Consider the following 23,281-nt stretch of genomic DNA (forward strand, 5'->3'; position numbering starts at 1 on the left):
GTCTAGTATGTCATCTCATTTTTGTTAAATATGAATATACTTTTTAATATTTTGGTATGTGTTTTCTTTATATCTGCATAAGTTTATTCATATAACTGAATATACTTATGCAGATATAAAGAAAACACATACCAAAATATTAACTGGTTATATCTTTAGGTAGATCTATAAATGACCCTTGTTTCCTTTTAATACCTCTCTAGTTTTCAGAAACTTTTTGGAATGAGCGTGTAAACTTTCATCATGGAAAAAAAAAAGATTTTTTAAAATATTCATTAAATTTGACTTTGAATACACAAAAATTCCCATTCAATCGTTTTAATAATATTTACGAGTACCTATGGACCAGGTACTATGGATACATGGGTGAACAAGATAGAACCTGTCCTTGTGATACTTAACAGTCTACTGGGAAAGCAGACATTTAACAAATAATTATAATTGTTACCTCATTTGCTTCACTCTGTTGCTGTTCCTTCTTTTTTCTTCTTTTCTCTCTCTTTTTCTCATTTGTAGCTGATTTACTTCCCAAAGCTTGAGACTTTCCAGTATTCCGACCTTTGCCTTTTCCAGGCTCAGAATCAGAACCACTGCCACTATCTACTTGTAGCAGAGCAAAACGAGAAGCAGTGGTGGGAACAGAACTAAGTACTGCTGAGGCCATCATAAAGATTTTTCTTTTAAAATACTTCTGTCAAGAATAATATCTGTGGGCAGGGGAAAGAGAGGGCGAATGAATAAGCATGTTCAATAAAATCTGTTCTAGATTCGAAAACAGCCACATATATATAAAACATTTCTCCTGACACCAGAACATTTAGATTCATACTCACAGCCCTTGGGTATGAACATACTTTTTGGCAATAACATACTTTGCAACTTAGGTAAATAACATAAAATTGCACAATGTAAAATAAATAAATTGAGATTTCACAGATAACTATTGTAAGACTATCACCAATATAATGTGTTTGTTTTTCCATACATAGTCTTCAGAAATTCGTAATTTTTCTCTTTCCCTTAAATACTTCTGTAATATATACATATTTATGGAGAGTACCCTAAATTAATATGGTTTACAGTGAAAAATCCTAACAATACTTAAGTAGGAATATCATTTTTCACTGTGCACATGAAAAGAGACCCTTCGTCCAACCACGTTTACCTCCAACTTCCAAGACAGAAAAAAGAGGAGTAAAAAAGAACATTCTTATCATATACAAAATGTTACCTTGAGTCTGAGTCTAGAGACTGCTACTAAATCACAGAAAGACAGCAAAATAGAGAACTTAAGCTCCCTCAACCAAAGGAAACTTCAAGAGCACTTTCCACATATCTTTTAGTTCACTAACCTCCGTGCACCCTACCATTCCAAGCACAGGTGGGAGTGATTTCATTTAGTGCTCGGACAGCTTTTTTAGAATCTTTTAGACTTAGAAGGTATCTTAAAGATCCTCTAATAACTTCTAAATCAAACCATTTAGTTTTACAAATGACGTAACCACGGCTTAGACTGGGTTAAGTGATTTGCCTAAGGTGATTCTGCAAGTTAGTGGCACAGTCAGAACCTGAGCCCAGATTTGCTGAACTTTCCTCTGCAAGGCGCAAGTAAGAAGCCTGGCAACTACTAGAAGACTACTCTTTCAATTCCGGAAGAAACAGATTTTCTTAACAAATCGTGCAACTCATAAATGTTTAATTATTTTTATTTTGAAATATATCAGGTACACAAAAAACTGAATAAAATATTTAGTTTAAAATATAAAACGAACACTTCAAGTACCCAAACTAAGATTAATAGACCATTATCACACCCCTGTATGAGTCTCCCCAATAACATTCCTCCTTCCAGAGAAAACCACTTTTATGTTACTTATCCTTCGTTTTTCTTTATAGTTTTATCACATCTATCTCTTAAGTCACAGTGCTCATATCTGAACTAAACCAAAAAAACCAAAACCACAGCTGTCGAGTCAATTCTGACTCATAGTGACCCTACAGGGGTAGAACTATGGGGCAGTTCTATCCTATACAGAGTAGAACTGCCCCATAGGATTTCCAAAGTTGTAAATCTTTACAGGAGCAGACCGCCACATCTTTCTGCCACAGAGCTGCTGATGGGTTTGAATGACCAACCTTTTGATTAGTGGCCAAGCACTTTCGCCACTGTACCACGAGGGCTCCTCATATCTGAACTAGCCATGGTCATTTCCACAATATCATACTGGTTACACAGGTCCACCCTATCTGGTGTGGGAGGGAGTATGTAAAAGTATGAATATTAGAAGGCAAGGACCATTGGGGTCCATTATGAAAGCTAACCATACACTATAGTTTAAGTGTGTTTTTAAGAAGGAACAAAAATGAGAAGCATGTATTCAATCTCCCATCTTAACCTAAACATCCAGAAAAATATTTGGAAACTTTTCCATTTTTTTGTTAAACAATGAAGAAAAAGAAAAATAAGAGCTGATACTTGAAGATATCATCTAGCAGCTATTATATCAAAGTATTTTTATTATAATACCACGTTAAAACCCATTCCTCCTATGACTAGAAATACATAAAACAAATAAAATACCGCTATGTAAAGAGACAACGTCACACTGATAAATTATGACACATTTTTAGGTTTAAATCTTTCCTGCAAGCATGAGAATTAAAGCTTCTTTAAGTTGTTTTCACAAGAGAAAAAATATTACAAAATTAGAACAGGATGGTGCCTGACTATCATAATTGAACTTTTTTTTTTTTTTAATTATTGTACTTTAGATGGTTTACAGAACTAGCTTCTCATTAAACAATTAGTACACATACTGTTTTGTGACACTGGTTACCTGCCCGACAACATGTCAACACTCTACCTTGCTTGACCCTGGGTTCCCTATTACCAGCTTTCCTGTCCCTTCCTGCTTTCTAGTCCTCGTCCCTGGGCTGTTGTGCCCCTTTAGTCTCGTTTTGTTTTATGGGCCTTTTTGACTGAAGGGTGAACCTCAGGAGTGACTTCATTACTGAGCTAAAAGGGTGTCCAGGGGCCATACTCTCAGGGTTTCTCCAGTCTCTGTCAGGACAGCATTACTAAACCTTTTGAACAAAGACTCTATAGAAGAATCCTGATCAAAAAGGGGAAAAGGCAGAACAGAATTTCAAATTCTCATGAGCTCCAGACTTTCTGGAACCACAGAGGCTGGATGAACCCTCAAAACTACTGACCTGAGATAATCTTTAAAACTTAAACCAAAAATATCCAATGTCTTCTTAAAACCAAACAACAGTTTAGCTTAACTAATGAGAAATGTCTGCCTTCAGCATTATGCTCTTTTAAGAACTATCTGCATGGGATCAAACTGACAACAGCAACTCAAAAGATTAGCTAGGAACCTTAGGGGGCAGTGAGTTTATGTTACTGAGGGAGGAACAGCTCAGAAAAGGAGGGCGAGAATGGTTGCACAACTCAAAGAACGTAATCAATGTCACTAAATTGTTAATGTAGAAACTGTAAAACTGGTGCATGTTTTGCAGTGCATATTCTCAACGACAAAAGTAAGTAAAATTTTTTTAAACATCACAAAATTAAAAGGAAATTCTACACTCAAAAACATTATGGAAAACATTAATTCTGCTTCAACTTCAGCAAGTCATTGTTACAATCCTAGGTAAAATTTTAGTTGCTTTGAGTACTTTAGATACAAGTATCAGTATAATAATTTCTTAACTGTTGGGAGTATAAATTGCACATGATAGTTGTATTACTGTTCACAAATATTTACTGCCCCTCCCTGAAGGAGAAGTATCTATCACTCCCCTGTTGAAGGTAGGCATGATTATTCGACTTGCTTTGGCCAGTAAAATAAGAGCTTTAAAAAGCCGTAAGAGCCAGCACATGGTTAGCCATGTTCTCGATTCCCGGATTCTACAACTGTGGAAGCCTATGTTGACATGGAGTCTGAAACTACAATGAACAAAGCCCCCTTACCAACCTGTGACAGACACACAGCTTGAACAAAATATCAACTTTGCTGCTTTAAGCTGTTGAGATTTTCAGCTTGTTACCATAGTATAACTTAACCTTATCATGACTGATACCTTACACAAAAAATTTCTTTTCCCCTCTAGTACTGATATCAAAACTGTGAAAATCACATTTGGATTGTCCTACATGAGTTAAATGTTCATAAATGTCTGTTCTAAAACATCTCTCTGGAGCTTAGAGAGATTTTCTCTTTGTGGCATAGAGCAAAGCTTCCTTACCAGTGTATTCCCAGGTGAAGATTCCCAAGGCCTTAAAGCAACCCTGGAGAACCCTAGAGAAGTCAGAGCCTCTGGGAACTCACCTCCTGATGCAAGCAAACTCATCTAGTGCTCCTGAGAGTAGTTCCAGCACACGCTGCTCTGCAGTTAAGTGTCAGCTGTGACAAGAGAAGTGCTCTACCCCCTGGAAATCTACTTCATCAGCCAGCTGCAGAATGTACTGCTGCCCATCACAGTAGATAGACCCATGGAACTGCTGGAAGAGTGTGCTCCAGGTGCCCCAAGAGCAAAGCATGCAGTATAAGGGACAGCAGGTCAGGAGTCTCCTATTGAGCAAGGGTCAAAGCAATGGCCTAAATCTCCATATTCACATATAGCAAATATTTCTCCCCCTTTGCCAGTGACATGCCCTTTTGCTGTTGTTAGGTACCGTTGAGTTGGTTCTGATTCATAGTGATCCTATGTACAACAGAACAAAACACTGCCCAGTCCTGTGCCATCCTCATGATCGTTATTATGACATGCTCTTTCAGGGGTATAAAATCCAGCTGCAGGGTGACAGATCAAACAATATATATGCTTTTTGCAAATTAGAGCTTCACCACTATTTTAAAACACTTGGACTTAAAAAGTCCAATTGGATTTGAAATCCTTTCATTGTATCATGAAATTTCATTATCACATTTTCGATAAAAAGAGCTTTTAGATTCTTTAAAAATAATTTTAACTGCTGTGAATTATTAAATGGTTATACAACAAAAATGGTTAAGTGTTTTTATATCTACTCATACAAACATTTCAATGGGGACTCAATTTGAAGAAATCATCATTTAAAAGTCTGGATCAGGAATTGTATACTCCTATTTCATAAATAAAACTTACAAAAGAAGCATAATTTTCTCATTAGAAACCCTGAAAAGATTTTGAAGTTTTATACAGATTCAACATTTAACATCTTTCCTAATACTTTGTGTTTTGTTTTACTTATCCTAATCATATACTATAAACAACATGTAACACATCTTTTTCTATATTGTAATAAGTGTCTGTATTGCAGCTCAATACAGACACTTCTAGATCACGCCCAGTGTCATGACAATGAGATGCCTCTGGTCCTTTATGCCAGTAATGCAGAACACCCGCACAAGAGGGACAACCCGCTATCAGAATACCCGGTCAAATCCAACTTGCTATTGACTGTGAAACCCTGATCAGTGAAGAGAGGTAAGCGTGCCTATCTCCCTGAGATGGTATAAAGATTAAATAAGTTAATATACGTAAAGTGCTCAGAACAGCAGCCAGTACAGAATAAGTACTAGAATATAAGCATCTACTGGAATTCTTACTATTATTATTAGACTGAAATATGTCTTGAGATATTAAGGGAGCCCTGGTGGCACAGTGGTTAAGAGCTCTTCTGTTAACCAAAAGGTTGGCAGTTCGAATCCACCAGCCACTCCTTGGAAACCCTAGGGGACAGCTCTACCCTGTCGTATAGTGTTGCTATAGGATAACTGAGATGCTATTTAAAAATGTGACTACTAAGCACATCTGACTCTACTGCAAAAGAAGTGTTTTGATGTAGCAAAAAAAAACTTAAACCAATTCAACATCTGATCCTTCTAGAAGCTGAGGCTTTTTAACCTTTGAAGTAAAAGGAAAAAAGTGTGTAGGCACTGAGAAGTAATGGGTGAGGAGTCAGCCACTGAAGAGTCAAAGACCTAAAGATTAACACCTAACATACTGCAGAAGGAACACAATGATCTACCGGAAACCCAAGAATCACACAAATCCATTAGACTGTAAGCACCTTTAGGCAGTAGAGACTATGTCTTATTCTTAAATAGTGGGTACACAGCAGATAATCAAGAAATGTTTCTTGAATGAGTAAAAAGAATAAAAAAGACAGAGAGACAAAGTCAAAAGAAAGCATTTAGAACAAATAATGATAATTGAAAAAAGAACCAGTGATAAACAAAAGACAAAATAATTATTTTCTGGGAAAGCTATGCTGTATCACCTCAGCAGCCCATGTGTTAAAATACTTTAACTTATGAAGGAGCAGAATGGGAAGCAGGATATGCTCACTTATAAGGACTCCTTGTTTGGGTAGGGAGCAAAATGGAGAACAGAATAGCAGCAGCCACATGCACTAAATTTTTACATAATAGTAAATATTAAAGACAAAAAATAGCTCTACTCAGTCTGCAGCTGAGGGGGTAAGGAGATGGGACAACTGGAGGGGTTCAATCATTTGTGCTACACGCTGTACCTTTTAAAGAAGGTGATAAGTAGCCAACACACCATTGACCTCAACAGCCATGGGAGAAATCTACATACCATACCAAAAGATACACTAATCAGTATTTCAGAAGCGGAGAAGAGAGGAAACGTAAATTTTAAATGAAAAGAGAGTTTAAAACTTTATATAACATATAATCCTCAATTTGCAAATCTGTGTATTATTTATATGCATACCAAAAAGAAGTACATGAGATTACCCATAATGTTTATTTTTGTTTTTAAAGTTTTCACTATTTCCCCAAATGTTCTACAATGACCATATTACTTCTGTAAGGAAAAAAAATCTCATCTTGAAAAGGGAAAATTCTCATCTACACCCAAATTGCAAAAATTAAACATAATGTAATCAGTGCAATACTGATTTTTCTGCACTGTGTCAAAGCTTAGAAAGGGTAATTACAGGTGAGAATTGACAATGAGATGCCTCTGGTCCTTTATGTTAGTAATGCAAAAGTCAAGTCACAGATGACAGAGAGCCACATCAGAGACTGCTTTTGTTGCCTGCTTTTAAGAAAACATTACCTTCATTAACTAATTTTCGAGAATTTACAAAAAGGCAGTCATGTTATACAATCCAGAAAATCATTAACTTTAAAAAACAAAACAAAACTTCAAGAGAAAAAGGGAAAGGAAAAATAACCAGACCATGAAGACATCAGGATTTTTAAAGATACTATTTCAAAGCATGTCTAGGGCTTGTACACCCACCGTCTTGTGCCTGAACTTCTGCATCTCCATCTACAGTCATATCCAAGGGCTATTAGGATAAATAGATTCAAATACAGCTCTTCTCTCTCTCCTATTTTCCCTTTCAAATACATATGGTCTTTAAAATCCAAATACATACTCAGACATTTATATGCACTTAAATTTTTACATGTTCACATATCATGAAATGCAGACAAATGTAAGGCATATGATCCAAAAGTATAGTGTGCATCCACTAAGCTATGTACGCTGACGATGAAAATGGTGGCTAACGCTGTATATTAAACAGATATTTAGTTTTACTAAACCCAAAAACCATTGCCACTGAGTAGATTCCAACTCACAGCAACCCTGTAAGACAAAATAGAACTGCCCCATAGGATTTCCAAGGCTACAATCTTTACAGAAGCAGACTGCCACATCTTTCTCCTGTGGAGCAGCTGGTGGGTTCCAACCACTGAACTTTCGGTTAGCAGCCAAGTGCTTTAACTACTTCACCACCAGGGCTCCTTAGATATTACTAAACCCACTGCCATCAAGTCAATTCCGACTCATAGTGACCCCACAGGGTTTCCAAGGCCGTAAATCTCTACGGAAGCAGACAGTCATCTCTCTCTCCTGTGGAGCCACTGGTGGTTTCAAACCATCAACTTTTCAGTTAGCAGTCGATTGCTTTAACCAGATATTACCACATAAATCTGGTTTTTAGCCTATACAAACAGAAATCTAATGATTATTTTGTATTTTCCCCCTCATTCCTTTGAGTTTACTTTTAAAAATAAAGGCTAATGCAAGTAGCTGAAGAAAGGCAAAAGAAAATTCATAATTAAAACACAGAAATGTTTCAGCTCAAAATGCAAAAGAAACACAAAAAAGTTCTCAAATACAAATATGGAGACAGCTCAGTGTGTGTGTGTGTGTGTGTGTGTGTGTGTGTGTGTGTGTGTGTGTGTTGTGTGTGTGTTGTGTGTGTTGTGTGTATAAATGTACTCTATAAGTTAACAACTACCATTAGTAAAACTATTAATTCCTCTATGCTTGAGATCATAGCAAAGTCAACATTAAAGTCAAGTCTCCATTATCTACACACTCAATACCCAAAAAGCCATCTGTCTTATACAACATGATAGCACATGTTCGGACTTTCTATAGCGACTCTGCTTGCTCAGGTTTTGTACCCCAGGCAAAACGAAACTACTTAGAATTTCCTGAACACACAATTAGTTTTACTTGTTTGTATCTTTACGCTGTTCCCTTTGCCTAGAATGCCCTCCGTCTCTTCCATTTAAAGCTTCTATTCATTCCTCAAAATCCTGCTCAGGTGACGGCATCTCTGTGAAGCTTTCTTGGACCTGCCCCTCTATTAATCATTCTCTTCTCTGTAATATTTCTGTGTTTTATATTAACTTCTATTATTGAATGACTCCATTAAAACTATGTGTTTATTGTTGTACCGAGGCACCTGCAATCCTGATTTCAAGATCCTGAAGGGCAAATCTTTCTGTCCCTGATAAATACCACAGAAGATAAATGTATTGAATTTAGTGTTTTTTAAAACGTTAACACTCCCCAAGTCCACAGGATTTATGCATTTAAAGATGTGCTCTAGAAGTAGGATGAACAGCCACACGAAGTGTAAAGTGCACTACAGATAACCTATAATTTGCATAATGCAAATACACATTAAAAACAATTAATCCACAAAATTATTTCAAAAATGTTCCATTATGATAAATGCATTCTACTAACTGATCATCAATACAACTAGTTTTGTTTAGGAAAACATATTTGGTCTTAAAGAGTTGATTATAAATAATTAGGAGACATAAAATAATACTTGTGAAGAGCATGCTTCTTACCTCAAGAAAATACATGAGATTAAATGAGCAGCTCTCATCTAGAGGCGAGATGAGAAGGCAGAGAGGGTCAGGAGCTGGTTGAATGGTGATTTAGAAAATAGTATTTGGAATCATTATTCTCTGACCTTGAGCATGGAGAAATGTGACCCAGCTGGGGCTGAGCCCTCACAGACTCACAAAGACACATCAACTGGGCCCTGCTATAGACAATAGATGGGTCAATCTCAGAAATTATCTTAAGGAAGTTTTCACAAAAGGGCAATCAAACCTAACACAAAAGACTTCCCACTTTTTGTCTTTTTCTATTAGCATTTAGTGAATAGAAATTTGTTGGACCAATGAAGACCCTCCTGACTTTTGTAACTGAAACCTGTACCAATGACTGCTAAGAAAGATGATTCAAAATGTAAGATCACCATCTAAGATGCATCAACTGGTCCCAACCACTTGCAGTAAAGAAGAACGGAGAACACCAAACACACAAGGAAAGTATCGGCCCAAGAGACAGAAAGAGCCACATAAATCAGAGACTTCATCAGCCTGAGACCAGAAGAACTAGATGGTGCCCAGCTACCACCAATGAACATCCTGACAGGGAACACAACAGAGGGTCCCTGATGAAGCAGTAGAAGGATGGGGTGCAGAACTCAAATTCTAGTAAGAAGACCAGACTTAATGGTCTGACTGAGACTGGAGGCACCCCAGAAAGCATGGCCCCTGGACTCTCTATCAGCCCAGAACTAAAACAATTTCTGAAACCAACTCTTCAGGGAGGGATCGGACTGCACTGTGGGACATAAAGTGATACTCGTGAAGAGTGTGCCTCTTAGTCAAGTAGATACAAGAGACCAAGGGGCAGCTTCTGTCCAGAGGTGAGACAGGAAGGCAGAGAGAGTTAGGAGCTGGTTGAATGGTCATGGGAGAATCAGGGGCGGAAAGGAGGAGTGTGCTGCTGCAGAATGGGGTGAGCAATTAGGGTCTCATAACAATGCATGTAAAAAAAAATTTTGTATGGGAGACTAACTTGAAATGTAAACTTCACTTAATTACAACAATTAAAAAAATAAATTAAAATAAAGAAAAAAACAAAATGTAAGATCACAATTTGTAGCTAATCTGTGACAAGATGACGCTTTCAATGATTCTACCCATTTTGTGATGTTGATATATACTGATGATACTGTAACCTTCCTCAGATTAGGGCAGACACTCTAGCTCTGGCAGCATGCTTGTCCGCTTCCCACTTTTGTCCTTCTGAATGTATTCCGAATAGCACTTTCTTTTTGCTTTACTAAACTTTATGATGTTTTTCCTCTACAGCAATGGACACGGGAAAACCAGGGTGGAAAGCAAGAGTATGCTGTCACAGTATAGGGAGAGCAAGTAGGGTCACAAAACAATTATGTATATATTTTTGTATGAGACACTAACTTGAATTGTAAACTTTCACTTAAAGTGCAACAATAAAAAAGAAAAAGAATTAGGAGAGAATTCTGGGAAGATGGAGGCATAAACAAACCACTGTTCAGATCCTCCCCCACAAATACAACACGGCAACGGTGCTTGGTTTTGAGGGACTCTGAATTGGGGAGCAGAGGAAAGGAGTGGGGAACTGCAGACAGGCAAGAATCAACAAACCAAGGAGTCGCATAAGGCATGAAAATTGCTTCTCCCACCGCCCCTGCCCCTCCCCAGCGACATGGGCCACCAGCTGCTGTGCTGTGGCAGTGGCCCCAGAAAAACAGCCTGCTTCCCTAACGACCACTGCCCCTGCCTGTACAAAGGGACAGGACCCTAAGCTTCGGCCCTAAAATCAAAAAGGGAGATCTCCACAGGTTCCATCTGGAGTGGGCCAGCACCTCCCCACCCACTGCTGGCTGCAAGGCAAGCCTACTGCAAATTGCTATAGAAGGCCTATGCAGTGGAGTCCGCTCTCATACTCAACACTCTACCTGCCTTCCTGTGCAGGCCATAGCTCAGGCCTCTGAAACCAACAGGACAGACCTCCTGGGGAGTCAGTTCTGATCTGTCTACTCCCCGTTTCCGTCAGTGCTAAGGACTGCTGACTGAGGCTGCTATGTGCTAAGAAGCAGGCATCTTTAGTGGAGGTTACACATACAGCCAACATAGTTCGGGGGGTGGTGGGGCTCTGATAGCAACAAGACAGACCTCCCTGGAGGTCCATTTGGAACATGACAGCCCCTCCTCCACCAAGACAGTGTCATCAGCAAGCCTGATGTTATGGATTGAATTGTGTCCCCCTAAAATGTATGTCAACGTGGCTAGGCAATGATTCTTAATATTGTTTGGTTGTCCTGATGTGATTTTCCTATGTGTTGTAAATCCTACCTCTATGATGTTAATGGAGCAGGATTACAGGCAGTTTGTTAATGAGGCAGGACTCAATCTACAGGATTAGGCTGCATGTTGAGTCAATCTCTTTTGAAATGCAAAAGAGAGAATTGAGCAGAGAGGAGAGGAATCCCCTACCACCAACAAAGCACGTCTATTGGACCTGGGATCCCTGTGCTGAGAAGCTCCTAGACCAGGAGACGATTGATGACAAAGACCTTCCCCCAGAGCTGACAGAAAGAGAAAGCCTTCCCCTGGAGCTGGCACCCTGAATACGAACTTCTAGCCTTCTAAACTGTGACAGAATAAATTTCTCTTTGTTAAAGCCATCCACTTATGGTATTTCTGTATAGCAGCACTAGATAACTAAGACACCTGATATAAATTGCTACAGAAAGGCCTTGCAGTGGAGTAGTCAGCACACTACCTGCCTTCCTTCACACCCCACACCTCTGGCCTCTGAAACCAACAGGACAAACCTTCCTGGGGGTCAATTAGGGTTAGTCTGCCCTCACCTCCAGCTGGTGCTGAGGACTGCTGACTGAGGCTGCTGTGTGTTAGGAAGCAGAAGTCTTGAGGGGAGGCTACACTCACGGCCAACAATCTACCAAAGGGATTCTGACAGCAATAAGGCAGACCTCCATGGGGATCTGACCAGAGTGTGATACACCCTGCACCTGGTAATTATTGGTTTCCAGGCTGTTGCAAACCACTACAGAAGGTCACCACAGTTGAGTCTGCGCCCATGATCAGTACTCTACCTGCCTCCCTGTGCACCCTATAGCTCAGGCCTCTGAAATCAACAGGAAGACCTCCCTGGGGATCAATCTGTATCTGTCAGCTCCCTCTTACAGTCAGCACTGAGGACTGCTGAGTCTGCTATGTGCTAGGAAGCAGGCACCTTGAGTGGAGGCTAGACCCATAGCCAACACACTACAGGGCAACAAGGCAGACCTCCCTGGGGTTCATTCAGAATGTGAACACCCCTCCTCCAACCAGTAACTGTTGGCTGCTGGACTGATACAAACTCCTGCAGAAGGTCTCCTACAGCAGAGTCAGGAGGTAGGTTACTTAAGTGGATACTGCTTCCCTAAATACCACAGAGACACTGGAAATCTGAAATCAACAAGGCAGATCTCTCAGAGTTCCTCCTGAAACGGAAGAAAGTCTATCTGTGTTTCCCCTGAATGCCAGCTCAGATATAAGCAGCCCCCACAGAGCAAGGAAGGAAACCTTGGGCAAAACCAGGTGGTAAGACCCAGCCCTGAAGGGGGCTCCCTGGATGTGGGGTTTCCAACAAAAAATGTGGTCGTGAAAACAGAGAAGGGAAAGGAGTAATAACTGGAGAGCAGGGACCCTGTGCTTCCTGGTACAGACTGATTAGTACAAAATATTTTGCCTGAGTAGCAGAACCTGCTGGTGGACAGACTGACCATGGGATGTTCTATGGTGTTCTGGGGAAAGACTGAAAGTTGATAAACGAGATCTGGAACTTTTGAATCCCAATCAAACCAGGGAAGGAGAAGGAGCTATCACAGACAGGGAGAAGAAACTGTAAGCAGAAGCCGAAGGCTCTACCCCCCTAAGAGTTTTCTAGCAGAAAGCAGTGCAGGCAAAAACATCAAATACTGGGGAAAACTGAGAAAGTTAACACCCTCGAAAATTCCAATGCCCCATCTTAAAAGCCTGTGAGCAGCTATCTAAGATACTCCACTGGTCTCATCCGTTCGGGAGCAAAGGAGAATGAAGAGAACAGGATACAAGGAAAAGATTAGTCCGAAGGACTAATTGTCCACAGCTACCAAGGCCTCCACCGGACTGAGACCAGTACAGCTAGACGATGCCCGGCTACCACCACTGACTGCTCTGACCAGGATCACAACAGAGGGTTCTGGACAGAGCTGGAGAAGGATGTACAGCATAATTCTAACTCTCAAAAAAAAGACCAGATTTACTGGCCTAAAGGAGACTGGAGAAACCCCGAGAGTATGGCCCCCAGAAACCCTTTTAGCTCAGTGGTGAAGTTACCTCTGAGGTTCACTGTTCAGTCTGGGAGTGGACAACCCCGTAAAACCAAATGAGACTAACGAGGTACAGGAGTCCAGTGACAAGGGCCAGAAAGCAGAAGGGGACAAGGAAGCTGGTGATAGGGAACCCAAGGTTGAGTAAGGATATTGTTGATGTGTTGTGAGATTGTTAACCATTGTTATAGGGCAACATTTGTAGTAACTGTTAAATGAAAAACTATTTTGTTCTGTAAGCCTTCATCTTAAGTGAGAATAGCAGCACAACTGGCAGAGTGTAGTCAATGTCACTGAACTGTGCATGTAGAAATTTTTGAAATGTACTATCTTTGGCTATGTGTATTTTCACCAAAAAAAAAAAAAAAAGAGATTGAGAAGTTAGAGGGTTGATATGTTGTGGGGTTGTTAATCAATGTCATAAAATAACATGTGTACTTCTGTTTCATGACTTTTGTTCTGTAAGCCTTCACCTGAAGTACAATAAAAAAAAAATTCCAATGCCCCAACAAAAAAAAATCACAAGACACACAAAGAACAGAGAAACAGTGGCGCATCCAAATGAACATGACAAAGGGAGTGAAAGTGCATCTAGGGATGGCTAAATGATAAAAAAAAAAAAAAAGGAAGACTATAATACAACAACATTAAACATTAAACAACTAAGGGAAAACACAAAGAGCTAAAAAAAGTAAATAAAACAATGCACAAACAAAATGAGGATCTAAAAAAAGAGATTACAACTGAAAGGGAAAATAACTGAAATGAGAAACACAACAGAAGGACTTATCAACAGATTTAGTCTGGCAGAGGAAAGAATAAGTGAATAAGAGGATAGATAGTTAAAATTACAGGCACTGAACAGTAACAAGAATGAAGGCTCAAGAAGGCTGAGCTGAGTTTAATGGCATTACGGGACAACAACAAGAGACCTAATATACACATCATGGGAATTCCAGAAGAAGATGAAAGAAAGGGACATGAAGAATACTTGAAAAAATAATGACAGAAAATTCCCCTAATTTAAGGAAGGACATGAATCTACAAACCCAAGAAACTCGAAGAATCCCAAGCAGGATAAACCCAAAATGATCTACACCAAGACCTATCATAGTTTAAAAAAAAAAAAAAACCCACTGCTGTCGAGCTGATTCTGACTCATAGCAACCCTACAGGTCAGAGTAAAACTGCCCCATATAGTTTCCAAGGGGTGCCTGGTGAATTTGAACTGCCGACCTTTTGGTTAGCAGACATAGCTCTTAACCACTACGCCACCAAGGTTTCCACATCATCATAGCTAGGCTCTCAAAAATTAAAGATAAAGAGAGAATCCTGAAAGCAGTGAGAAGGAAGCAAATAGTCACATACAAAGTATCCCCAATAAGATTAAGTGCCAATTTTTCCTCAGAAACATTGGAGGCCAGAAGACAATGGAATGATATATTTAAAGTGCTGAAAGAAAAAAACTCAACCAAGAATATTATACCTACTGAAACTACCTTCAAGAATGAGGATGAAATTAAAACATTCCCAGACGAACAGAAGCTGAGAGAGTTCATATCCACCAGACCAGTCCTACAAAAAAATACTAATGGGAGTTCTGTAGATGAAAAGCAAAAAACACCAGAAAGTAATTCAAAGCTATACATAAAAAAGAAAGATCCCTAACAAAGGGAAATACATGGGCAAGTATAAGGGCTAGTAATAAGGTATTCATGCTTGATAATTCTAAATGTTTTGTCCTTCAAGTTTTTTTAAATAACAAATACATAAAAGGCAAGGATAAAGTTATGTTATACTGCACACAAAATATACAGATACAGTTAAGGATAACAACAAAAGGTAGGAGAGGAATGGTATAGATATGGAATTTCTCATGTTACTAAAGTTAAGTTTCTACCAACTTACCCTAGAATGTTATTAATACAAGCTCTTAAATGTAATATTCATGGTAACCACTAAGAAAATATATTAAAAACATACACAAAAGGAAAGGAGAAGGGAACAAAAAGGCTCACTACAATAAACCAACAAAACACAAAAGCATGTAGTACTAAAGGACAAAGAAAAAGAAGGCTTAAGACATACAAAAACAAATAACAAAATGGCAGGAGTCACTTCTTACCAGTAATTACACTGAATGTAAAGAATGTAAATGGACTAAATGCTACAATCAAAAGACAAAGTGGCAGAATGGATAAAGCAACATGATCTACCTATATGCTGTTTATAAGAGACACACCTTAAACCAACAACACAAACAGGTTGAAACTAAAAGGATGGAAAAAATATTTCATGCAAATAATAATCAAAAGAGAGCTCGGGTGACAGTTTTAGTATCAGAAAAAGTAGACTTTAAAACAAAATCTGTCAGAAGACATAAAGATGAATGTTATATAGTGATAAAAGGGTCAATTAATCAAGAAGATTTACCAATCATAAATATATATGCACTCAACATTGGGGCACCTAAATATATACATCAGACACTGATAGCATTGAAGGAAAAAACAGAACATACTACAATAATAAGATTTCAATACACCACTTTCAATATTGGACAAAACATCTACAAAGAAGATCAACAAGGAAACAGAGGACCTGAATGACACTATAAACCAACTAGACTTAACAGACATACATAGAACATTCCACCCCAAAACAGCACAACAGATATTCTACTCCAGTGCACATGGACCATTCCTCAGGATAGATCAATTTTAGGTCACAAAGCAAGTCTTGATAAATTTAAAAAGACTGAAATCATACAAAGTATCTTCTCTGACCACAATGGAGAGAAGCTAGGAATCAGTAACAGAAAAAAAACCTGGAAAAATACACAAACATATGGAATTTAAATAATACACTACTAAACTACCAATGGATCAAAGAAGAAATTAAAAGAGAAATCACAAAATTTCTTAAGAGTCAAATGAAAATGAAAGCACAACATACTAAAACATGGAATGCACTGACGGCAGTACTCAGAGAAAAACTTATAGCAATAAATGCCAACATAACAAAGAAAGATCTCAAATTAACAGCTTAACTTGACAACTCCAAGAACTAGAAAGAGAGGAGCAAACTAAGCTTAAACCTACCAGATGAAAGGAAATAACAAAGATCAGAGCAGAAATAAATAAAATCAAAAACAGAAAAACAATAGAATCAATAAAACCAGAAGTTGATTATTTGAAAAGATCAATAAAATTGACAAACCTTTAGCTAGACTGACAAAGAAAAGACACAAACAACCAAAATTAAAAATGAAAGAAGGGGCAGTACAACTGACCCAACAGAAACAAAGAGCATTACAACAGAATATTATGAACAACTGTATGGCAACAAACTGGATAACCTAGATGAAATGGACAAATTCTTAGAAGCACACACTCTACCCAAACTGACTCAAGAGGAGATAAAAGTTTCAACAGACCTGCAACAAGTGGAGAGATCGAATCAGTGATCAAAAACCTCTCAACATTAAAAAAGTCCTGGACCAGATGGCTTCACTAGGGAACTGTACTATTTATAGAGAAGAACTGATGTCAATCCTGCTTAAACTCTTTCAAAAGAAGAAATATTCCCTAATTCACTCTATGAAACAAACATAACCTTTGTACCCAAACCAGACAAAGATACTACAAAAAAAGAAAACTAGAGGTCAATATTTTTTATGAATATAGATGCAAAAATCCTCAACAAAATACTAGCGAACAGAATCCAACAGCATATTAGAAGAGTCATACACCATGACCAAGTGGATTTATTGCAGAAATGCAGGGATGGTTCAACATTAGAAAATCAATCAACGTAATACACCACATCAATAGAACAAACGAAAAGAACCACATGATCATCTCTATGGATGCAGAAAAAACATTTGATAAAATTCAATACCCCTTCTTGATGAAAACCCTACAGGAGATTGTAATAGAAGGGAAATTCCTCAATATGATTCAGCACATACATGAAAAGCCAATAGCAAACATTATACTTAATGGAGAAAGACTGAGAGCTTTCCCCCTTGAAATTGGGACTAAGACAAGGGTGCCCGCTCTCACCACTTCTATTCAAGATTGTATTAGAAGTCCCAGCTAGAGCAAAAAGACAAGAAAAAGAAATAAAAGGTGTCCAGATTCAAAAAAAATAAGTAAAATTATCTGTATTTGCAGGTAATATGATCTTACATACAGAAAAATCTCAAAAAGTCTGTAAGAAAACTTTCAGAGTTAATAAAGGATTTTAGGAAAGTTGCAGGGTACAAGGTCAAAAAACAAAAATCAGTTGGGCTTCTATACACCAGCAATGAGAAATCTGAAAGGGAAATTTGGGAAACAATTCCATTTACAACAGCATTTAAGAGAATAAAATACCTAGAAATAAATCTAACCAGAGATGTGAAGGAAGTATACAGTGAAAACTATAAAAATCTACTGAAACAGGTTAAAGAAGATCTAAACAAATGGAAAGAAGTTCCATGTTTATGGATTGGAAGACTCAATATTGTTAAAATATCAGTACTACCCAAAGCAATCTACAGATTCAACACAATCCCAATCAACATTCCAACAGCCTTCTTTACAGAAATGGAAAAACCAATTCTCAACTTTATAGAAATGGCAAGAGACCCCAAATAGCTAAAACAATGCTGAAAGAGAAGAACAAAGTAGGAGGACTCATACTTCCTGATTTTAAAACATACTATACAGCCACCGTAATCAAAACAGCCTTGTACTGGTGTAACAGTAGACATACAGACCAACGGAATAAAACTGACAGTCCAAAAATTACCCACACATCTATGGTCAAGAGAGTTTTGACAAAGTTGTTACATCTATTGAATGTGGAAAGAAGAGTTTCTTCAATAAATGGTGCTAGGAAAACTGGATTTCCACATGCAGAAAAATCAAACAGGATCCATGCCTCACGTCATACACAAAAACAAATTCAAATGGATTAAGGACCTAAATGTGCAAACTTAAACCATAAAATTCTTAGAAGAACAAGCAGGGTCAACGCTGTCAGGCCTAGCTTTCAACAATGGATTATCTAATATAATGATAAAAGCACAAACAGCAAAAGACTAAATAAATGGGACCTAATAAAAATTTAAAACTTTTGTTCATCAGAAGACTTTACCAAAAAAGTGAAAAGACAAGCTACTGACTGGGAGAGTATCTTCGAAAACCATATACCTGACAACAACCTAATAACAAAAAAATATATATAACTTTGACAACTTAACAACAAAGACAAATAACCCAATCATAAAATGGGCAAAGGACTTAAACAGACATTTCATAAAAGAGGACATTCAAATGGCCACCAAACACATGAAAAGATGCTCAGCATCATTAGCCATCAGAGAGATGCAAATCAAAATGACAATAAGGTATCATTTCACTCCCACCAGGATGGTTAAAATTTTTTAAAAAAGTAAATAACAAATTTTGGATATGGGGAAACTGGAACACCTATCCATTGCTGGTGGGAATGCAAAATGGTACAGGCAACTCCACTCCTAGGTACGTACCCAAAAGATTTAAAAGCAGAGACTCAAAAAGAGACTTGTACAACGATGTTCACTGCAACACTATTCATTCACCATAGCCAAAAAGTGGAAACAAACTAAATGCTCATCAACAGATGAATAGATGAACAAAATGTGGTACATACATACAACGGAATACTACTCAGCCAGTAGGAGAAATGAAGTCTTGATACGTGCTACAGTATGGATGGAGCTTGAAGACATTATGCTGAGCAAAATAAGCCAATCACAAAAAGACAAATCTTGCATTACATCGCTTATATAAAAAGACAAGAAAATGCAAATGTATAGAGACCAAAGTTTATTAGTGGTTACCAGGGGTGGTAGGAATGGGGGAAAGGTGGTGTTAACAGTCACAGAAAAATCGTATTGATTAAGAGTGGGGTTGCACAGGCGATTAATGTAATTGCTGTCAATAAGTTGGATACCTATAAAAAGCTGAACTGGCAAAAGTTGTGTGACAGATGCATGTATTTACAACAACAAAGAAAAAAAAAAGAGTAGGTGATGAGGCTGCTCATATACAACCAAATACCTCATGGGATCTGGTTCCTTGGTTTACAGGTTTAGGGTCATGGTTTCATCATACAGCCCAGTTATTTGGCCTAATGAAGTGTTTAGCGCTTCTGTTTTACTTTCTAGTTTGTTACATAGTACCTGCAGTCTTAAAAACTTGCAAGCAGCCATCCAAGGCACAACAGTTGGTCTCTACTCACCTGGAACATCAGAGGAAAAAGTAGAGTCAGGAACTGGAGGAGGATATGGAATGTGTGGCTAACTGACTCCATGAACAACTCCCTCCTTTGCCATGAGATCAGAAGAATTGGATGGTGCCTGGCTACCATTACTGAACATTTTGATCAAGATTCCATAGAAGAATCCTGATCAAAAGGGGGAAAAGGCAGAACGTAATTTAAAATTCTCATGGACTCTAAACATCCTGGAGCCATAGAGGTTGGAAGAATCCCTGAAACTACTGCCCTGAGATAGTCTTTAAATCTTAAACAAAAAAAATCCTGATGTCTTCTTAAAACTAAACAATAGTTTAGCTTAACTAGTAAAAAGGTCTCCCTTGAGCATTATGCTCTTTTGAGATCTATCAATATGGGATCAAACTGACAACAGCAACTCCAAAGATTAGATAGGAATCTTAGGGGGCAGTGAGTTTATGTTAATGAGGGAGGAAGAACTCAGAAAAGGATGGTGAGAACGGTTGCACAACTTGAAGAATATAATCAGTGTCACTATATGATACGTGTAGAAACTGATGAATTGGCATATGTTGTGCTGTATATAGTCTCAACAATAACAAAATAAGTAAAGTTTATTAACAAAAAAAAGAAATATACAATAAATAAGCAAAAAAAGAATCGGGATACAACAGGTGCTTAACTATTTCTAATATATGAACAGCCTAAACTGCAAGCAGCAGGATTTCTAAATCGCTGGTACTCTTGTGTTGCCTGTGCTGCATCAAGGTTCTGAGGACCACTGCCATTGTGACCTCATTCCTCTAACCTATGACCTCACTAGGGCTAAGAAAGATGGTAGCCATAACCATAGCCATATGTCAGTCAAAAAAAAAAAAAACCCCAAACCCAGTGCTGTCAAGTTGATTTCAACTAATAGCAATTCTAAAGGACAGAGTAGAACTGCCCCATATGGTTTTCAAGGTGTAAATCCTTATGGAAGCAGACTGCCACATCTTTCTCTCCTATCTCAGTCCCAAACCAAACCAAACCCACTGCCGCCGTCGAGTCGATTCAGACTCACAGTGACCCTATAGGACAGAGCAGAACTCCCCATAGGATTTCCAAGGAGCAGCTGGTGGATTCAAACTGCTGACCTTTTGCTTAGCAGCTGTAGGCTCTTAACCACTGGGGACCACAATTAGGGTACTTCAAAATCAAGAACAACCACACACATCCCTTTTTATAAAATGAATGACAGTCATCTCTCTTTAACACAAGTTAGCATGATTTTTAAAAATTAATAAATTTTAATTTATTAATTAATAAATGCAATCTAGATACCAATTCTACCACCCATGTTGTCAGTATGTCATACTGTGGTGGCTTGTGTATTGCTATGATGCTGGAAGCTATGCCACTGGTATTTCAAATACCTGTAGGGTCACCCATGTGGACACATCATCTGGAGGGATCAATCAAAGACATCTGGTTTGGTGAAGTAGAGGGCCAGCAAGGGGGCAAGGCAGACCCTCAGTGAGATGGACTGGCACAACAGCCATAATGATGGACTGGAACATGCTGGCGATTGTAAGAATGACACAGGACCAGACAACACTTCATCCTACTGTACATGGGGTTGCCATGAGTTGGAGTTGGCTAGGCAGCAGCTATCTATATATCCTATCTATTTACAGATGCCAATGAACATGGCCTCTTTGAGATGTGAGATTTTAAAAAGTGAAAAAGTGCCATAAAATGAAATGACACTGAGTATCGATGATTTAATACTTGATAAAATTTTAAAACTGTATTATTTCATGTTCTCTTCCCCAATAATACAAGTAAACAATATCATTCACTTTGATTTCTTAAAAGGTTCACAACCACCAGTGCCAAGTGTATATCGAAACTTTCCCTAGTACACATTTACTGCAAACAAACCAAATAAACTTAATAGGTATGCCCTAAATTCCATTTTTTTCCTCATAGTTAGGTACTGCCTCCTCTCCCCAGTTTGTAGCTCCTAATTTCTGTAGGCTGAGAAATCTAACCAAAAAATACAAGTAGGGACTGTGTGAGGACTAAGGGATTCTCCTTAGTCTCTGCATCTATTTTCATTTGCTCAGTGTTCTTTTCATCTCCTTCCCTGTTCTTGCTCTTACTCCAGACAGTTGAAACTACTAGGTTGGTATCTTAAAGATAAGTTTGTTGTAACCGTTTATAGCATTTAAAAAATCCTTTTTATTAATTAGGATTTGACTCATACCAAATACAGTGTTATAAACCTGTTGAGAAAAAATCTAGATTTCAACAGATTAAAGATTTTTAACATTTTAATTTGCCATGGAGTTCCTCAAAATGTAGCTTCATATCAGTTTTTTAAACTAATAATACAGGTTAAAATCACAAGCATATTTACATACATGAAGAGACAGATAATGTTGAGTTATGATTCAATGGCTTTTCGGTGTAAGACGATCTTTCACTAGTGGTAGTAATGCACCTAACTCAATTGTGAAATCCGGCTAAAGTGAGAATGAAAAACGTATAACCAACTGGGGAGAGAAGGCAATCAGACAATTTAATAAACCATTTTTGCCATAGTATTTACTAAGCACCCTAAATGTTAGTGATCTAACCAAAATTCTGAAAAACTGCTTCTTCCAAACAACAGAAAAAAATTAACAAAAATCCTGCTCGCTTACTTTTCAATAGATGGCGGGGGAGGTGGGAGCGCTATATTCAAAAAGTAACGCACTATACCTCGTTCATGAATGAAAGCCAAATTTCACCCATAAGCTGTTAACAGATGCTCCAAAACTTATTCGCATAAAGTACACAGAGAAAGAAATACAGCTGGATGAGACCTAGTAACTCCGGTAGAGAGGAGGCTTGAAAACCTGAAAGGGAAAAAACAGCGAGTCAGGTCGTCGCTCCAGAAATTTCCGAGCGCCCGGCGGCCCTCGCAGGGCTAAGCCGCGGATGCCAACGGCGGGGAGGGGGCGGCGGCACCTGTCACTCGAGCGGCCCTGGCCCCCGCGGGGCCTCCGGAGTCGCGGCCACGGCCGGGGCGCCGGGGCCTGAGATCAGGCGCAGGTCCCACTCCGCTGCCCCAGAGCCCTCGACCGAGCGTCGGGGCCCTTTCCAGGGAGCGGCCCTCCCGCGCCCTCTGCCCAGAGGCTCTGGCCGGCGGTGCCCGTCGCCTCAGGCCAGGCCGCTAACCGCCGAGCCCGCGGCGCGGAGAGGAGCGAGGCCGAGGCGCCACAACCGCCTGAAGGGCGCCACAGCGGGCACCCGCGGGGCGGTCCCGCCGGCCCTCCGCGTACTCACCGGGCCTCCCCGGCCGCCAGCTCGGCCCACCTCTCCCTCCTCCCCGCGCCGCTACCGCTCCCGCGGCTCTTGGGGCGGCCGCACTGGGCGTTGGGACTGGGATGGGTCAAGCGTCGAGAGGAGCGGTGGCGGGCTCGCGCCGGGCGGGGATCGAGCGTCGGCCCCGCGGGCAGGACACTGGCACTAACGGCTCGGCGGACGCCGGGGCCA

The 23,281-nt window shown here is 39.2% G+C and overlaps 1 protein-coding gene across 1 annotated transcript in view; it reads right to left on the reverse strand.

The window, feature by feature from the left end:
• GKAP1 (G kinase anchoring protein 1) overlaps window positions 1–23,279 on the reverse strand; it is a 131,004-nt gene extending 107,725 nt beyond the window's left edge. Inside the window, exons 1-3 of the mRNA XM_004381300.1 lie at window positions 23,072–23,279; window positions 22,505–22,641; window positions 449–707 (exon numbers count right to left, since the gene is read on the reverse strand). Coding sequence (XP_004381357.1) covers window positions 449–667 — 219 coding nt within the window. The 5' untranslated portion in view covers window positions 668–707; window positions 22,505–22,641; window positions 23,072–23,279. The remainder of the gene's footprint in view (window positions 1–448; window positions 708–22,504; window positions 22,642–23,071) is intronic.
• Between the last annotated feature and the right edge of the window lie 2 nt (window positions 23,280–23,281).

Source organism: Trichechus manatus, unplaced genomic scaffold (assembly GCF_000243295.1).
Source record: "Trichechus manatus latirostris isolate Lorelei unplaced genomic scaffold, TriManLat1.0 scaffold00082, whole genome shotgun sequence".
NCBI classification, from domain to species: Eukaryota; Metazoa; Chordata; class Mammalia; order Sirenia; family Trichechidae; genus Trichechus; species Trichechus manatus.